Below are 15,366 nucleotides of genomic sequence, written 5' to 3'. Positions count from 1 at the left end.
TTTTCTACTAGAAGACTGTTCTGCTTTCTGGTAACAGCTAAGCACATAAGAACAGTTTTCCCAAAGTAATTTTAAAAACAGCAGTGATGGTAAAATGCAGAAGTCAGAAAAGAGAGGGGCAAGGAGAAAAGCCAAGACTGAAATTCAGCGTAATTTTAAGGATTTCTGTTGTCGTAGAAACTGCTTTGGGCTTCTTGCCCTTCCCCCAAAATTCTGACAGACTCATTCTTGGCTAAGTCACTTTTCAGAAGATGCAGAGACTGCATTCTGTAGTCCTCAGTGATTTTCGTCCTTAAAATAATCTGTTAAAGCAAGAGTTTGAAAAACACTATTAAGAACGGGGCCAACATTACACCTGTTTTGTTGTAAGTAAAAAAACAAAATATGATCATACAGCATTATGCCATTGGTAGTCATAGTAATACGCTCAGCTGCTACAGTGATAAGCGTGATATTATGGATAAGCAGTTAAATCTGTTTCACAGAATAGCACACTCTGTGCGGACGGAGTATTGAATATGAGGGGAGTCCACGTTTTTTAACTGGTTCTGCTGGGCTGAGAAGGATGCGGTCCATTGTTCGTGATTTCTCTGTTGTCTCAAGGGAGCGCGCAATCTTGATAAGGAGAACGACTGACAGTAGTTTGTGGTTAACTGCTGAATTATGGTTTCTTCGGAATTGAAAGCACTATAATAAATGTGATACCAGATAAATATCTTAAATGTTTTCCGTTCCAAAAAGAAAACGGAGAATATAATTATAAAAACGTATAGGTCTTTGTTCTAAGTTTATAGGTAAGTGATGGAATATGTAGTTAAAGCAAGGACATGTTGTCCCAAATTTTTAAGGAATATGAGGTCATATTGCTTCCATCAGCGATTATACTTCTGTGAAAGTTAAGCCTCTTAAAATCACTAATTTAACAATATTGCCACTGATGCAAACTATGTGTTCGTATCTCTAAGTTGATATTAATTCTTATTTCATGTTAGTATTGCAGTAGCTTCTGGAGGCTTCGAGCATGGACTGGTGACCCTATGCGGTAGAAGTTGCACAAACCATTTGAGATATAGTAGTAATTACAATGCCTAAGTGATCTTTTGTACTTGCACACCTTCATCATCTCAGGGTAAGGTATGCAGTGAAACTTCCCTCTCTCCACTCTCGCTGGATCTTCTTGAAAGAATCTTGCAGATTTCTTCTGAAAAAGCTACTGAGTTTTACACTAGGAGAGGTTGGAAGTGGTGGAGGTTTTAGCAAGAAGCTCATTATATGACCAAGGAACTGAATGTGAGTTTCTGACAAGAGTTTCAAGAATTTGAAATGTTTAAAAAGCAATTTAAAAAGCAATAAAGGAAATATCAAATATAAAATAATGCTAGCTGCATTTTTATTGAATATGCATAAAAGTAAGAATTGAGAAAGTGGTATATATAACATTTATTTGTTTTCAACTCTTAAAATGTTTCAGATATTAATGCCTAATGAGCAAGTTCTGGACTTTTAATTTCCTAAGTACTTAATACACCTGTCCTATCTGTTATTTTTATTCTACAAATTCCAGCAATGTACTGTTGAGACTATTGAAATTTTAGAATACATAATGGATAGTTTCTTGTAGAGGAATGTGTTGTAAATTATTATTTCCATTGTAATTTTCTAATTGGTATATTTAACTGCAATTTTTTAGGAAAACACATATATAGTTAAAGTTCTTTAGTTTGGTAGAAGTACTTTTAGTATCTATGAAGACTACAATAGTTTGCTTTCGGTTTGAATTGTCTGGTTTATAAGGAAGCTGCGCATTATTCACAGTATGTGAAGTCACTGCTATTCCTACATGTTTTTATGCAGACATAATTCTTCCGCTGCAGAAATGTTATATGGTTATTGACTCTTTACTTTTGTTTAGTTTGAAATCAATAGCTCATACCCTGACTTCTCTTTCTGAGGACAGCCAGTGAAGCTTGCTGTACAAGTCTTCATATTGTTCAAATCTTCATAGTGTTTAAAAAACAGGACTCAAAACAAAATAGACCTCTGGCTATGTCCTACCATCCCAATAGCGTATGTGTACATATGTGTTCCTGTCTTTTCGTGGTAGGACAATGCTGAGATACGAATGATAAATATCTTCCACTCTAATTTCTTTATTTTAAGTGAGCAGGGAGAGTGAATCTTCTCAAACACAAACTGATTTCATCATGCCCATTATTTTATTGCATGTGCTTAAGAATACCTGTCAAGCAATACTTCAAAAAAAGGAACACAGGTAAAATCCACACAGGAAAATAAACCTGCTTTTAAAAGAAAACAAAATGAAAATGCTCATAAATAAAATACTATAGCCCACAAAGTAATAATTTTAAAAATGTGTACCCCATTCAATTTCCATTTATTTACACCCGAAACATTTATTTGACCTGCTAAGAAAACAATAGATCTACTTTTTCAGCATTCTGAATATTTATTCTTCTCACTGCATTACAAAGACGGTTCCTTTTTCTTAACAACTGGCAAAAGAACTTTTGGCAGACGTTTGCGTCTGCAGGAGCTGGAAGCCAGCGTTCATCTTAGGCTTTTATGGCTTTTAGTCTTACTCCTTCATCTTTTTTTCATTCTACTTTTACTCTTAAGAGCTTGTGATTATTAAGGACTGTTGTTTACTGAGCTAACATGTACGATGCTTTGGGTTTCCAGGATTCAAAATACCATGTTTTTATGAAACTTGGAATCAAACTTGTGATTTCCTTTTAGCGTTCAACTCCATTTGCATTTCTCATCAAAAGCCTCCTAACTGTCATCTTGGAGCCTGGATACAGTAATAATGAACCGTTTCATGGTGGAGTTTTGGGTGAGCTAACGCACTGTGGAAACTCTTTGGTGCTGCGGTGCATCTTTTCTTTTGGCCTGAAGGAAATGCAAGTGGTCAGAACTACAGTCCTGCTTTCCTTACAGCACTGCTTGGCCAAGACAGCTTGTTTGCTTAGGGATCTTTTTTCAGCTGATATCCACCATCTGGTTTCCACTGTCATCCTGCCCTCTGAAAATTCTAGTAAATACAATGTATGTGCCTAGGTATCACTTTGAATAAAAGATAGACCTCAAAGGACATCCAGAGTCACTTCCAGATCGCCACTGCTATGCTTTGGTGCTACTGCCTGATTTGAAAGGACAGGCATCTTATTAGGACCTTTCTTCTTTTATATTTGCAGTGTAGCTTATACCGTTGCTTTGATGAGGCATGTTACATTTTTCCGTGCTGTTTCAAAGAATTCTTCACATCTTCACGCTGCTGATGCTGGGCATCACATTCTTCTCATTGCACCTGGTCTCCTCTTGAGTCAAAAAGACAGGACTGCTCACGTTCGTCCTGGATCTTGGAGATTTCATTTTGAAACTGGGGAAGGACAGGTCTGAGGGCTCTCCGAGGGCTCTCATGGTCCTCCCAGAGGAAGATGAAATTCTGCAGTTTGTTGATGCAGTGCTATCAATCACAATTATGGCAATTATACATGATTTATAAAGGGGAAAAAATAATTCAGATTTTGTCTTTTGGATTGGGGCCAAACATTCAGAAAATGTCTAGCAGCACTATATTTTAATGAGAATGGGTGTGCATGCATTTCTTCATCTGGAATATTGACTTGTTGGAGATGGTATTTTGGAAGAAATCCAGAAGTCATATTCTGGCAATTCAGTCTGCTGCTGGAGATAGATTTGTCCCAGAATGCGGTTGTAAATATTGTATTAGCTACTACCCAATTCAGGACTTTTCTACACCAATTCCTACTGCGTCTTTCTGAGAGGCAGGTTTAAGAGAAGCTGGGGGAGAATATTTGCCTGGTTTTTCTTTTTTTTTTGAAGTGTGGCTGCTTATTGCCTCTTCAACTCCCAAAATTCTCAAGTCTGGGTTGAAATATGGACACATTTTCTTCCTCCTACTCAGAATCCATCAAGATTATATTTTTTTTTTCCCCCAGCAGCAATTAATTAATTGCCTAATTAATCTGGAGAAAGGGAAGTGTTGAATGTGCTCTAGACCTCAGAGGTGAGATCTCCAGAAGCAGGGTTTGATGGGGGATAGAAATCAGAGGAGTGTTTGACAAAAACCTAGCAACAATTTTACAAGTTTGAGATTTACTTCACACCAGATACTCTTCTGTGTGGTCATTTACCTGAGTGGAATGGAAAATAGAATCATAAATAAATTAGAAACAGAGATTAGGTCCACTTGAAAATACCAAAATTAGGTTTTATATTCATGAGAGCTCTCTATATAGAATAGTTGCCTCATGTCTGAATTAAAAATCTATCCATGTGCTGCTTAACACATTGAAGGTGATTTCTACTAGTGAGGGAAGCCTTTCTTAGCTACCAAGGAAAAAGCTTGTATATCTGTCTTTCCCTTATTGCAGGAGTAAAGAGTTTCAAAAAAAAATATTGCCTGAAATGAACTCATGCTTAGAAAGGCCAGTATTTCAGACTATTCCTGCAGGTCAGGCTAAGCTGATGGTAGCCTGCTTTCATCTATATGACAGTCAGATTTTGTGTGGAAGGTCATTTACAAGTGGGAGAAATAGCCATCTGAAGATGTTCGGGTATTACCTGGTCCATCTTACACTAGATTATGACTAGAGAGACTAACGTTAAGTGTGTCTCGAAGTGCAGTGACAGAGTTTTGCTTCAGTGAGCAATTTTTCAACCAACATTATTTAAGAGGCCCTATGTATTTTTAAGTACGGTAGGCATCTATCTTGTGTCATTTGAGTGGTACAGCTGATTCTTCTGTTAAAACCATATAGGAATGACTTTGTAATGGTATTTCTTAAATCTGTAGTTTGGTCTTTGGGACCTTTCTTAATATTTAAATCCTTGGAGTGTCAGTTCTGGATACTGATTTGAACAAAACAAAACAATTTGAAAATTTCCTTTTTTGTGAGCAAACAGGTACCTGATAGCTAGTAATGTGTATCGCTGTGGGCTCTGTAACATACTGATCCATTACAAGCCTGGCATGAGAGCTTGAAACTATTATAAGTGGGTATGTTTTCTCCAGTGAAACAAAAAGAATTTGCTTTTAGCCACAAAGATTGTAAAGACTTTTCTATTACTTTTCTAAAAATGCAGTTTAAAATATTTCAGAGATTAGTACAAAAAGGAAGACGTGCAGTTATATTTTAGTTAGGTTCTCTGGGATTTGTGTAATTGAATTTGAGTAGCCAGAGTTTACGGTTGTGTGTTAAAAATAAATAGTAAACATAGACGTTGAATTTAATTTTATGTTATGCTGCTCATTTGTATGAACTATGTTTTACTATTGGATTATTTACAAAAATAGCAAAATACTAAAAGGAAAAAAAAAGTGCACGCACATGAAAAATCTTTTCAACGTGTCATCTCAGTAGGTCATGTATGCCTTGATGTGTAAACACGTACTTGAGAGAATCTTTCTTTTTTCTGTTCTGTTCCATTTTGGAGGCTTTACTAGAGGTGGCTTCTCTCCAGAATTAGGTAACCAGTAGTAGGACAGATACACTGGCAGAAAACAAACTTACTTGCCATAGCTGTGCTTTTCATTCATCTCTACCAATAGGTTTGCCGTTACTAGCTTCATCTTAGTTTTGAATAATTTCTGAGCAACTTGTCTGATTAGCAGCTTTTCATTGACTTATTGGGAAGGTGTCTATAATTTGGAAGTGTGTATTTCTGAGCTAGAAAGCCTGAGAGGGCATGGGTGCCAGTTTCTCAGATATATATGAGGCATTTGCCAGGCCTGGGGGTGTCATGATACAGAGCATTTACTGTTCCTGCCTAATCTGAAATGTTAAACACAAAACTGTAAGTGGAAATCCAATGGGACATATATTTTCAGTGCATGGTTCGGTTTTTGTTCCTCAAGTGCATATCTGTTTTTTTGTTCCAAACTGCTGCCTAGAGAGATGTACTTGTCATGAAACTGCTTTTATTGTTTTGTTAACATATTTCTCATCACAGCAGAATAGGATATCCTCTGCTTTATGATTACAGTTTGTTCTTACTTTACTTTTGTTAATTATTTGTTAAATTAACTTTTGTTAATTTATTATTTAATTTCCGTACTGAAATGTGATAATGGTACCTGGTGATCTTTCTTCTCATTAATTCAATGCAGTGCCTCATGTACTGTGTTAATTTTGTACCTTTTTGAGTTGTCATAATGTTACAGTACTTTAAAAATGGTATTTTAAGTTACAAATGATGTAAAGATTTGATTCTGTTCTTACCAGTTATCAGCATAGTTGCACCTCCCTTTTCAAATAGTGTTTGTTTAGAAAAATGATAATTGATACTTTCTGATAATCGATACATTCTGATGTCTGTCATGTGAGCTATATTTGCAGGGCAGTTGAGAATGGAAAATGATTTTATTGCATCAAAACCATAGTCAAATATATTTGTAACTATACAGTTTTATATACGTGCAATGTATAATTTTAATACGTATTTTTAATGTTTGTTCTCCAATGAATCACAATGAATAAAGTAGAAGGGCGTAGTTCAAGGCAATTTCACTTGCTTTAATTCTCCTAGTCTCCTCTCATATGTTTTTTGTCAATTCAAGACTCTGCCTTAAGTGAAGGACAATGAATAATTTATTTTATACTTCAACTTTAGTAAAGGGATATAAAGATAGCCAAATAAACTTTTTTCCGTGTAACCCCATCACAGTAAATCTGCCCAGCTGGTCTGTCTTTTCATGCCAAGTGATGGATATGACTAGACCACCCCAATTTACTTTTTTTTCTTTATAACTTGTTGGGGGGTTTTGTCTGCTAACCTACCTAATACCTAAATGTATTTTGCTCATTAGATTTTGTCGTAGACATCATCATGACATGTAATCATCGTCATTGTATTTTTTCTTCAGGAGTCCAAAATAATGCTTTAAATAATAATTCTCCAAAACCCCATTAGTGGAATAGAGCTGGAAATAGAAGAGCATGAGGTTCACATCTACATTTAGATCATGTACTCACAGTCTTTCACACAACATCATTCATGTCTCCCATTGATCCTTCTTCCTAGTAGTTAATTTCATACTGGTCCACATCTAACTATATTAAGTTATGGTTGCTTCTAGGTTTATGCTAATCAAAATATGTAATGAATGAAGTCCTCGTATATCCCCCCTTAAAGAAATTCAAGGGAAATACGTGTGTATACTTAAATAATTTCTGATGACATGTGGCACAGCATGTAGTGTCTGAAGTAGCTGATGGCAGAATCATTCATATTTAAAAAATACTCAAGTCTGGATGCTCAAAACATTTTCTTTCCTGTGCATGGGTATCAAACATTACTAGGTTTTGAATTAACCTAGTTACTTTATAACTTCAATGATTGTCTCCCAACAGGCAGTATTCTATTAATAGTTTTGTTCTTTTGCGTTGCAGGGGGTTCAGGACCATCATCATCAATAGCCATAGCTGGCACCAGCCAACCTGCCATCACAAAGACAACATCTGTGCTTCAAGATGGTGTTATAGTCACTACTGCAGCTGGAAACCCACTTCAGAGCCAGCTGCCCATTGGGAACGATTTCCCTTTTGCTGGCCACGAACACTCGCTTCATTTTCCGCAGAACAGCTCTTCAAACAACAATCTTCCACATTCTTTGAATCAAAACCTCCTCAATTCTCTGCCTATCTCTTTGCCAGTGAATCAGCAACATCTCCTAAACCAGAATCTATTAAATATACTACATAGGAGAAGGCAAGTCTGAGGTCAACCTCAACCCTTTAGGTTTTCTCAACCCGAATGTAAATGCTGCTTTAGCTTTTCTCTCCAGTGACGTGGATGGGCAGGTATTACAACCTGTTCATTTTCAGCTTCTAGCAACCCTCCTTCAGAACCAAGCCCAAGCAGCTGCCATGCTTCCCCTACCATCTTTCAATCTGACCATCTCAGATTTGTTGCAACAGCAAAATAACCCTTTACCCTCAGTAACACAGATGACAGCCCCACCTGACCATTTGCCAAGCAATCAGTCAGAAAGCAACAGGGTGGAGACCCTTTTAACCAACCCCCTGGGCAACCCTATACCAAGCTTTTCAGGCACTGACACTACTTCTAACCCCCTGCTCCTCCCAGCTGTCTCTGGGGCCTCAGCATTAATGGCCTTGAATCCCCAGCTGGTGGGAGGTGTCCTGAACTCTGCATCGGGCAACACCGCTAATCATCCAGAGGTTTCCATAGCCACCTCCTCCCAAGCAACCACTACCACAACCACTACATCATCAGCAGTGGCAGCACTGTCTGTCTCAACCCTGGGTGGTGGGACCGCAGTGGTGTCAATGGCAGAAACATTGCTGAACATATCTAATAATGCTGGGAATACATCTGGTCCAGCTAAACTCAACAATAGCTCTGTGGTGCCACAGCTACTTAACCCTCTACTGGGGACAGGTCTGCTTGGTAAGTTCAATTTCTTCACAGATATAAAAGGAAAAAAAAAAAAGGAAGAGGGTTGGGGAGGGGGAATTTTGGATTCTAGTTTCTATTTTTAAAGACTCCACTTTATCATACTTTTTTTTGTAAGGCTTTTGTATGTTACAGCTTGTTTATTTCTATTGAGAAAAATATAATTGTTATTGTAAGAAATTTAAAATACATTCTAATTTAATTCAGTAGCATTTTATACTGGTTTTGGAAATTATTTTATATTCCATTCTTAATTCTGATGCCACCTAGACCTACTATACATACCTTAAAATTCTGTAAGCAATTGGACTTGTTTCATTTTTCAAGTAGTAAAAGCACAGGTGCATCTCTGGGATGCAGTGTTTCATTTCAAGTGCATGTGGCATCACAGGGTTAGTACGAGTAGCTGTGCAGTAGATGAAAAATGGCCAAGTGCTTTTTTCCAAATGAATCAAAAGTGCCAAAGCCGTAAGCACACTCCCCGTAAAGTAATCCATAAAGCATTCGAAGTAGGTCCTTGCACAAGTTCAAAGAGGAAGGTTGCCCTTCGAGCCCTTTATTGTGTATTTATATTTTCTCATTTCTCTGTGTTTTTTTTTTTTACTTTAGCTTGTAGTTTAGAAACCCAGGGTATCTCACTTGACAAACACCTACATCCCAAAACAAGTGATTAAAAAGCCCTTAAATACAAGGTTTTTCTCCTGGGTCTTTTGATGATATTTACCAAGAATATCTAATATAGTTAGTACTCCTCTGTTGTTCGGTCTACGTAATCTAATAAATAGACTAGTAGGAGGAATTAAATAGTGGCAAAGAGCTGATAAGTATTTTAACTTAATACCTCATACTTACCTACTAAATGGCTATCGTGAACTCAACTCTACATTTTCCATGTAAAATACAACTAACTAATGATTCTGCAAATGGCAATTTTAAGAAAAACATGATCTTTTAATTAAAAAACAAAAAAAAACCCCTAGGAAATGGATACATTTTTAAGCTTTATTATTTCATAAAGTCAGGTTCAACAGCGTATTTATTTTACTAGAACTATAATTTTCATGTAAAGTGAAATTTTCGTGTAATACAAAATGTTAAAACAGTTGTTTCTCTAGAATGTAAAAAAAAAAAAAAAAAAAAGGTTTAGCGTGTTGGCTGACATATCTGTGAGCCAAAAAGCTTTTGCTGATTTGCAGTTAGCTCACGTTATTTTGTCATAGTTAATGAAAAACTAGTTTTGTTGGGGTTTTTAAATTATTTTCTCTTTTTTTCTCTCTCTCTCTCCTCCTCTTCCTCCCCCTCACCACCCCAGTACTGTTTGAAGCAGTTACTCTTTGGAAACTAAGAGTAAGATTCCGAGACACCGAATATCATAGAAGCTCATTCTGCCATACTTGGCTGTGTACCGTTCCAAAGGCAAAGACAGTCATGTCAGAAACCTTTAGAAAGAGTCCAGATAGATGTGACATGCAAAAGAAGCAATACTGAAGAAATAAAGGAATAAAGAGTAGGAGACACATGCCTTGAGGACCATTCCATAGAAGATTGAAGGGGAAAAGTGTTGTTTTACAGAGGCATTTGCATAGCAGTCAGTTAAAATTTGAGTCAAGGAAATTCTTCCTGACTGTTGAAAACCATACTGACTTACGTTTCCCTGTGTTTGAATTACAGGTGACATGTCATCTATAAACACTACTTTGAATAACCATCAGCTGAGTCATCTCCAGTCGCTATTAAACAACAATCAGATGTTTCCTTCAAATCAGCAGCAACAGCACCTTCTCCAGGGGTATCAGAACATGCAGGGCTTTCAAGGCCAGCCCCCAATTCCTGGCCCAGCTAACAACCCAAACCCCATGGCATGTCTGTTCCAAAATTTCCAGGTAGAAAGCAAAATGAAATCAATATTCAAACAAATGTGCAACTCTCAGTAGGTAAAATAATATCCTCCATAGTTTGATTTTTTTGCTGAGTGATTAAGACAATATGATATATACAATTGCTTGCCTCTTTCAGTAGTTTTTGGATTTTGCAAATCAGTAACATTTGTTACTGAAATCTTATACCTTCTTCCTTAGAAATTGAGTATAGTTTCTTTGGAAAGAATTATGCTGCATGTATTGAAAAAAATATGCTGTGTATGTTCTGACAGTTACTCTACATTTTTAGCAAAACTGTTTTCCATTCCGCAGAAATGATCATAAATTCCCATTTAGACCACTCTAACAATTCAGTTGTGAGAAATAAATATTGATACCACTTTACAGTAATTAGAAACTTAATAAATGATTATAGGTGACCATGTGTACCAGTCCTCTTATATTCCCACTGAAATTGAGTGGAAGAGCTAGCTGTGATGTGGATTGTATAGACTGAAGAAAACAGGCATTAGAATGAATATACAGTGACAAACTGTGCAAAAATGATACTTCCCTGCTGTCCAGCTAAATAGACAATTCTTGATAATGCAAGTTGAACTATCAAACTAAGATACTGACAGGAAGCACAGCAACCAAAATAGGTAATAAAACCAGAGTTAAAATACGTATTTGTTATTATTCAGTATTACCATGGTTGCTGCAGAACTCAAGACGTGAAGATGGAAGCATGCAGATAGTGCCAGAAAGTGCTTTTACCTTTTAAGAAGGAGGAAGAAGATGTGTCATTTTCTCAGTGTAGATGTTTCACTGCTGTTGCAAAATCACAGTCCTCTAACTGCCTATTACCTCTCTTTGGTTTTGTATGAATTTTGGTAGTTTTATCTCAGTGGGTTTTTTGCTTCAGATTCTCAGTTATATAAATAGTAATGGTAAGTATTTAAAGGAGCTGTTGGAAATATTTTACCCTTGTTTTTTACAGTTTTTTATTATAGCACTATTATTGACATCATCTTCACTGCCTACGTATGTGACAAGAAATATAAAAAGCACAGTTACTTTAATCTGGAGGTTACAGTTTACTGTGGCAGTGCCTAACATTACAGCTGCAATGCAAAGGGATGCGGGCATGGTTTACAAGGGACTGAAGTAAAAAGAGGTCCCACAAGAGAAGCACATAACCGAAAGGGAAAAAATAGAAATGTTACCCAATTCCAAAAGGACAGTGATGCTACATTCCAGAAATTGAATGAGGAGCATACAAGGATCCCAGAAGAACGGTTGATAAGGAGGAATGAAGCAAAATTAGGGTCTGGGAAGGAACGAAAGAGAATAGTTGGGAACAGAAATACTGAACCTGGTGGAGTTGTTTAGGACTTGAGAGAAAAAAGGAGGGTGCTGTGCTTCAATCAGAAGAGGAAATCCATGAAAAGACTCTGAAAGAGACGATAATGTAGTCTCTGCAGTGCGTGGTAGGTTGTATCATTTCATGCAAGGCGTCTGTTTTGATCCATGAGGCAAAGTCTAAGAGCCGGTGTTTTTGTTTTCCTCTAAATTATGCTTTTTTTGTTTGTTTTGTATCTAGCTTGTTCAGCATTAAACTTCATAGCTGATGTATAACCAAACTAAAATTATGTACTGTAACAAATAGTCACCCTGGCCACCATCCTGATTTTTTAATTAAAATGAAACAACGTTTGTCTATTTAAATGGAACTCTAGGCAGAATAGCAATGCCCATCTTTTCCTCTACTTTTTCCAGGTGAGAATGCAGGAAGATGCTGCTGTCCTAAACAAAAGAATGATCACTCAAATGGGAATGGCGCCAGTTCCCGAGAGCTCCAACACTATGCTTCCTCCTTTCCAAGAAACATCTTGTGATTTGCAGCAAAGAACTGAACCATCTCTTGGACAACAGGCAAAGGATAACCTCAATGTCGCTGCTCAGGGTGATACATCGGTGGACGCTATCTACAAAGCGGTTGTAGATGCTGCAAGCAAAGGAATGCAAGTAGTAATCACCACTGCCGTTAGCAGTACAACGCAAATGAGTCCCATTCCAGCTTTGAGTGCCATGAGTGCCTTCACAGCCTCAATTGGTGACCCATTAAATCTTTCTAGTGCTGTCAGTGCAGTAATCCATGGAAGAAACATTGCCGTTTCTGATCATGAAGGTAGGATAAGAAACACTAGAGGAACACGAATACTGAAGAATTCAGAGCATGGTAAAAATTCGAGTGAAGGGGATGGGTATGAGTATTACAAATCAACAAGTTGTAACACACCCAAAAAACAGTGGGAAGGGGAGCAAAGTCCTGTCAGTGAGATAAACAGATGGAAATGTGATGAGTTTCTAGACCACTCTACCCATATCCATAGTAGTCCTTGTCACGAAAGGCCCAATAACATCTCCACGCTGCCATTATTACAAGGCGAGCAGCATCAGATACTGTTATCACAGCGAAACTGTCAAAGTGATAAAATGTTGGAGGAGAATTTCAGGTATAACAATTACAAAAGAACTATGATGAGTTTTAAGGAAAGACTGGAGAACACTGTGGAACGATGTGCACACATAAACGGAAATAGGCCTCAGCAGAACAGAGGATTTGGGGAGTTGCTGAACACTTCTAAACAAGACCTGATTCTGGAAGAGCAATCTCCAAGTTCCTCAAATAGCTTGGAAAGTTCGTTAGTTAAAGACTATATCCATTACAATGGAGATTTTAATGCCAAAAGCATTAATGGGTGTGTGCCTAGCCCTTCAGATGCTAAAAGCATCAGTAGTGAAGATGACCTAAGGAACCCAGACTCCCCTTCTTCAAATGAGCTGATACATTACAGGCCGAGGACGTTTAATGTTGGCGACTTGGTCTGGGGCCAAATCAAAGGACTGACTTCATGGCCTGGAAAACTAGTAAGAGAAGAAGAAGTTCACAATTCATGTCAACAAAACGCTGAGGAGGGGAAGGTATATTTATATATATATGCACATATCTGTCTATCTATATACACATGTACCTGTGCCCATACAAATGTTTATCAAAACTATCTTGGTCCATTCTTTATTTTTTTCTCTGTCTCTTATTTTAGTAGGACAAATTGCTTTTTTTCGTAACTATAGCTTGCAGAACTGAATTTTTCCCGTAGTTATCTAATGAGAAACTTCTACCAATGCCATGAAAACAGATCATATTTGGGCCCGATTATGCTTTACTAATTTGTGCACAAAAGACTTGCTACACAAAAAGTGTTGTTAACAAAAAATTGTTTAACTTACATTGTGTATTTAGTTGAACTTCTGGCTGTGTCCAAAGAAACTGATACGGAGCTATCTAAAAGTGTTGAAAACTGCAAAAAGGAAAACTAATCTAATCAGATTGAGGAGTCTGCAATAAGTAAAAGCTTGCTGATTGACATATACACTCTTTAAGAGGAAATGCATGTGCATTTTCACCTTCAGAGGAGGTTTTGACCATCTTTAATTGTGAGGAAAGCATTCCAATTTGCTCTTTCGTACTAAAATCCATTTTCTTTGGTTGACAAATCATATGCTTGTTGGGGAATATACAGAAAATACAGTTATCAAGGAGTTATTGGTTATTTTATTATGATAAATATTTCAAATTCTGGTCTCCACTACTTTTATAACATTATATTTTTGTAGTTCTTATAAAATATTTCACATTTCCATATGTAAATATTTTTAAGTGCAATTTTATAAAATGCAAATTTTAAAAATATGTAAGCAGAAAGCAAAGATCTAATGAAATAACGTTTTCCCTCTGACACAAAGAAATCAAACCACTTTAAAATTATGTCGTTTTTCCCCATATACCTGCCTAGTACATTGCATGACAACAGTCATAAGAAAATAAGTTGTAAGAACGGTGATAGTGGGTTGGACCAAAGTATTCCTTTCCCCAAAATTTGGCCAGCAGCGGATATCCAGAGGAGAGAGAGTACAAGGACATGTTGAGGAGTGCCTCTTCACCAACAGCCTCCGACTCCCACCAGTGTATAGCTCAGGAACTTCTTGAGCTGGAACTGGTGTATCTATAGTGTAACCACTGCTGGTCTTACTGTAGTTCATAATCGTAGAGTTATCTGAGGTTGATGGGCAAATGTTATTTCCCCAAACAGTCCAACAGGTCTCTGATGAATTGGTGCTATAAATAACTAGGGTGATGTTTGGCCAGAGTGGTTTCAACCCTAGTTCAAGAGAACTTTAGTCTCTCTTTACAGGTGGCTTCGCTGTCGATCTCCTTAGCCACAAAGGTTTCAAAGAGCTCCCGTCCAAGTACACTGAACGAAAGTATTTACTTTATAGAGAAATAACATGCTTTAGTAACAATATTTGAATCCTTAAGAGCTCATTCCTTATGAAGACTAGATCCCCAAGTTAAAGTCAGTTTATAAAGTGTAGGCAAATGAGACAGACCACAAACTATAAAAGATTAAACAAAACTGGAAAAATTAGGTGGTGTACAATATCACTGTCCCATATGAATTACAAATACAGTAATTACACTGCACGTATGTTCTAAGTATGCATTTATGTATTAACTTCAAAAAATTGTGTATCCGTATCTATATGACTGTTCTGATATATTTGAAGAGCTTATTTTTAGAACCTTTGTAAAGAGGTGAAATTTTTTTCATTTGCATTCCTTAGCAATTTTACATGTTTACTCCCCAATTTGTGGATACCAGAATGTATAGTTGCTTTTCTGCAAACCTGCCTTCTTTAATTTTGTGTCTCTTATGTACATTATATAAGCATTGTGTAATATTATATTCAGTGGCACAGATTTTATTGTATACTGAAGCACAAACAACAGGGTAGCAAACTGTGGAAATGCATACATTGCTGCTCATGCAGTACTGTCAAGGTACTTGTGGAGGCAGCAAGAGAGACTGTTTCAAGTTCTTCATCAGGAAGTCCCGCGTAATGGATCACCTCTCGCATCAGAAGGCCTTTAATTTAATAATAATAATTTTAAATTTAAACAAAAACAAAAGTATGT

General features: G+C 37.0%; 1 protein-coding gene across 1 annotated transcript in view; it reads left to right on the top strand.

Moving 5' to 3' along the window:
• The window catches only part of LOC104078745 (methyl-CpG-binding domain protein 5-like), a 46,652-nt gene that overhangs the window by 18,807 nt on the left and 12,479 nt on the right, over positions 1 to 15,366 (top strand). Inside the window, 4 exon segments of the mRNA XM_009580505.1 lie at positions 7,437 to 7,746; positions 7,748 to 8,457; positions 10,135 to 10,346; positions 12,102 to 13,310. Coding sequence (XP_009578800.1) covers positions 7,437 to 7,746; positions 7,748 to 8,457; positions 10,135 to 10,346; positions 12,102 to 13,310 — 2,441 coding nt within the window.

This window comes from Fulmarus glacialis, unplaced genomic scaffold (genome assembly GCF_000690835.1).
Source record: "Fulmarus glacialis isolate BGI_N327 unplaced genomic scaffold, ASM69083v1 scaffold2396, whole genome shotgun sequence".
In the NCBI taxonomy this organism is placed as follows: Eukaryota; Metazoa; Chordata; class Aves; order Procellariiformes; family Procellariidae; genus Fulmarus; species Fulmarus glacialis.
The sequence above is the reverse complement of the archived record's forward strand: the minus strand, read 5'-3'. Positions and strand labels throughout refer to the sequence as shown.